Consider the following 2,665-nt stretch of genomic DNA (forward strand, 5'->3'; position numbering starts at 1 on the left):
GGCCTCTTGTGCTCTGGGGTAGGATCCAATTATTTTGGGGTTCTTTCTTGATCAAGCTCCCATTAATTACTAGAAGAACCACAAGCTTGTCCCAAGCTTGAAAACTAGAGCAGATCATCATTGCACAAAACACCCCATTTCAGAGGGACCCGTCGCCCCTTCCTACATCTTAAAAAAAGTTCTCTCCACGGGGTCTACTAATTTTGGCTCTTAATTACAGGGCAGCCAAGTAGAGTATGTGTGCTGCTGGCAAGGGAACACCGTCTGAACCTGGGCAATATAGTAATTGCTGAAGTTGGCATCTGCTACGTATGGGGCTGGCTGGTAATAGCAGGTGACATTGGCCACGTTGGGGATGATATTTTGCTCGGCTAGGACCCGGATGGCCAGCATGGTGATCAGATTCAGAGTCTGTCTCCTCTCATGTCCCATCAGGCACACTGTGCTCTCATTCACCACACCGTGAAGGGTCATGAGATAGTCATACTTGCGGTCTTCTAATCCCACAAAGTGGTTCTGCAAGTAGGACTCCAGCTTTCTCTGCTGCTCGCCAATGTCTGAGAAGTCAATGAAAAACCTCGAACACATGTATCTCTGCAGGGATTTAATCTCAGATTCAGAGGCTGCCCTAAAGCCCCTTACCAAAAGGTTGCAGTACTTCAGAAGACCACCTCCTCTGATTTCTTCTGGGTTTCTGGTGGCAATTATCTTGTTGCAGAGGTGATCAAAGGCTTCCTGGAAATCCCCATAAACGCTCTCGCCAATGATAGTTGGGTGAAAAGTTTCAGTCATTGGATTCTCTGAGCACTCATAAAAAAGCAGCAGGGAGTCCAGCTTGATTTGAAAGGAATCGACACTGAATTCAAACTGCCGCCTCAGAGAGTCCACAAATTTCAGCTCCACATTTTTGCCACTGTTGTTGGACAAGGAGATAAGACTCCATCGGTCTGAATCATTGCATACTTTTACCATTTTCTGCACATATGCCTCCTATAATCAGAAAGACAAAATGAGCAAATCAAGACAAAGATCCAAGAAATTTCTCCTTCAGTGCATCTGCTCACCCCTCCCAAGCCCCCTCAATATTTGCATTTCATAAAAGATTTCATGGAGCCTGCAGATACAAACCAGAGAATAAATGCCTAATGTGAGAGCACAAAATGCAGTCACTGCAAGGGTATGACAGGGAAGGGTGTTCTGCTGGGACTGTGTCATGCAAGGGAAGCATATAGCAACACTACTTTGTTCAGTCTCTTCTAAATACATCTACAGACCAAGTTCATGGCACACCTGCCAAATATGCCTGCACCCGTATGCAGAAGGCCACTACGATAATCTGATAAGAAATCTTATTTATTGGTTTTCACTTCTCTATTTCCCAAAAAACAAGTTAGCAGATGTTCCTTCCCCTCAATCCTACCAGTTCAGGTTCCATAAATCAGCCCCATACTACAAAAAAAGGAAAAAGAAATCCCTCCAAAAATCTGAAAGGATTTGGATTCAGCCTAATCAACTCAAGCGAAGTGTCTTCTGGAGGAGGGAATATGCCTCCCCACTGGGGCACTTCGCACGCCTGGAAGCATGCCTCACAGACGGGGCTTCCTTCTTGCAGATGTGAAATCCAACTACGCTCCCCGTGCACCCGGGACCCGGGGCCGGCACACCGAGCTGCCGCCGAGCCGGGCTGCAAGAGAGATGTGCAGCGCCTGGCACAAGCCCCAGGTAAAACACCGCTCCCAGCAAATCAGTCGGGAGGGAGAAAAAGCTAATTAATCCTGAAGAGCCCCGGTCAGGGCGCTTCACTGTAAACTTCTCCTCGGTTTTAAGTGTGGGGTGAATAAATCGCTCGGGGTTCCCCTGGGTCGCAGGGCTGTGGGGGGGGGGGGGCGGGGGAAGCTGCGTCCCTGAGCGCACCACTCCATCCCCGGGGGAAAGGCGCCCACTCCCCGCAGGCAGGCGCGCACACCTGCCCGCTCCGGGCGTCCGGGCAGAGGGCACCTTTACCTTGAGTGTGAGAGGCGTGATCTTCTCCTTATTCACCCCCTCGGGTAAGAAATCCAAGAGGCAGTCCAAGACGACGTCCTTCACAGTCTGAAATTCGGCTTCTCCTTTGAGGTCGGCGCAGAAGATGAGGTCCAAGTCCTTGTAGCCCAGGCCGCTGTCCTGGTGGAGGACGTGGCTGGCGGCCGAGCCGTTCAGCCGCACGTCCCGCAGGCCGATGCCCTTCTCTTCCAGCCGGCTCCGCACCACCTTGACGATCTGTCGAGGCTGCATGGCCAGCGTGGGGAAGTTCCCGCGGCCGTGGATGGGGATGGTTTCGCTGAGGATGCGGTCCAGACGCTGCACTTGCTCCCAGCTCAGCACGTTGCAGTGCGCGCTCTCGCCGCCGTCCGCGGAACTCCCGCCGGCCTTCTCATCGTCTGCCATGGTGAGCGGCCGCCGCCTCCCCGGGCTGGATCCAGGCACCGCTCCGGCTCCCCGCCGGCCCCCCGGGGCCTCTCTCTCTCCGCGCCTGGCAAAAGAGGAGGAAAAGCCGGCGGTCAGCAGCTGCGTGCACACGGTGCCCCGAGCTCCGCTCCCCTGCGGCCGGTCCCTTTCAGTGGAGAAGAGGGGGGACACACCTACTGATTAGATTTAAAAATAAATAAATAAACAAAATGCAAGG

At 52.9% G+C, this 2,665-nt stretch overlaps 1 protein-coding gene across 1 annotated transcript; it reads right to left on the minus strand.

Moving 5' to 3' along the window:
- Window positions 1-210: 210 nt before the first annotated feature.
- On the minus strand, window positions 211-2,436 carry TENT5A (terminal nucleotidyltransferase 5A). Its single transcript, XM_062488608.1, has 2 exons — window positions 2,005-2,436; window positions 211-990 (listed from the first exon to the last, which is right to left on the minus strand). The coding sequence occupies exons 1-2, from the start codon at window positions 2,425-2,427 to the stop codon at window positions 211-213; spliced, it is 1,203 nt and encodes a 400-aa protein (XP_062344592.1). The 5' UTR covers window positions 2,428-2,436.
- Between the last annotated feature and the right edge of the window lie 229 nt (window positions 2,437-2,665).

Source organism: Cinclus cinclus, chromosome 3 (genome assembly GCF_963662255.1).
Source record: "Cinclus cinclus chromosome 3, bCinCin1.1, whole genome shotgun sequence".
Taxonomy (NCBI): Eukaryota; Metazoa; Chordata; class Aves; order Passeriformes; family Cinclidae; genus Cinclus; species Cinclus cinclus.

Coding starts and splice junctions, on each gene's coding strand:
- TENT5A (XM_062488608.1), bottom strand. CDS start 2,427: ATGGCAGACGATGAGAAGGCCGGCGGGAGTTCCGCGGACGGCGGCGAG. Junction 991..2,004: donor TCACGCCTCTCACACTCAAG/GTAAAGGTGCCC, acceptor TTCTGATTATAG/GAGGCATATGTGCAGAAAAT.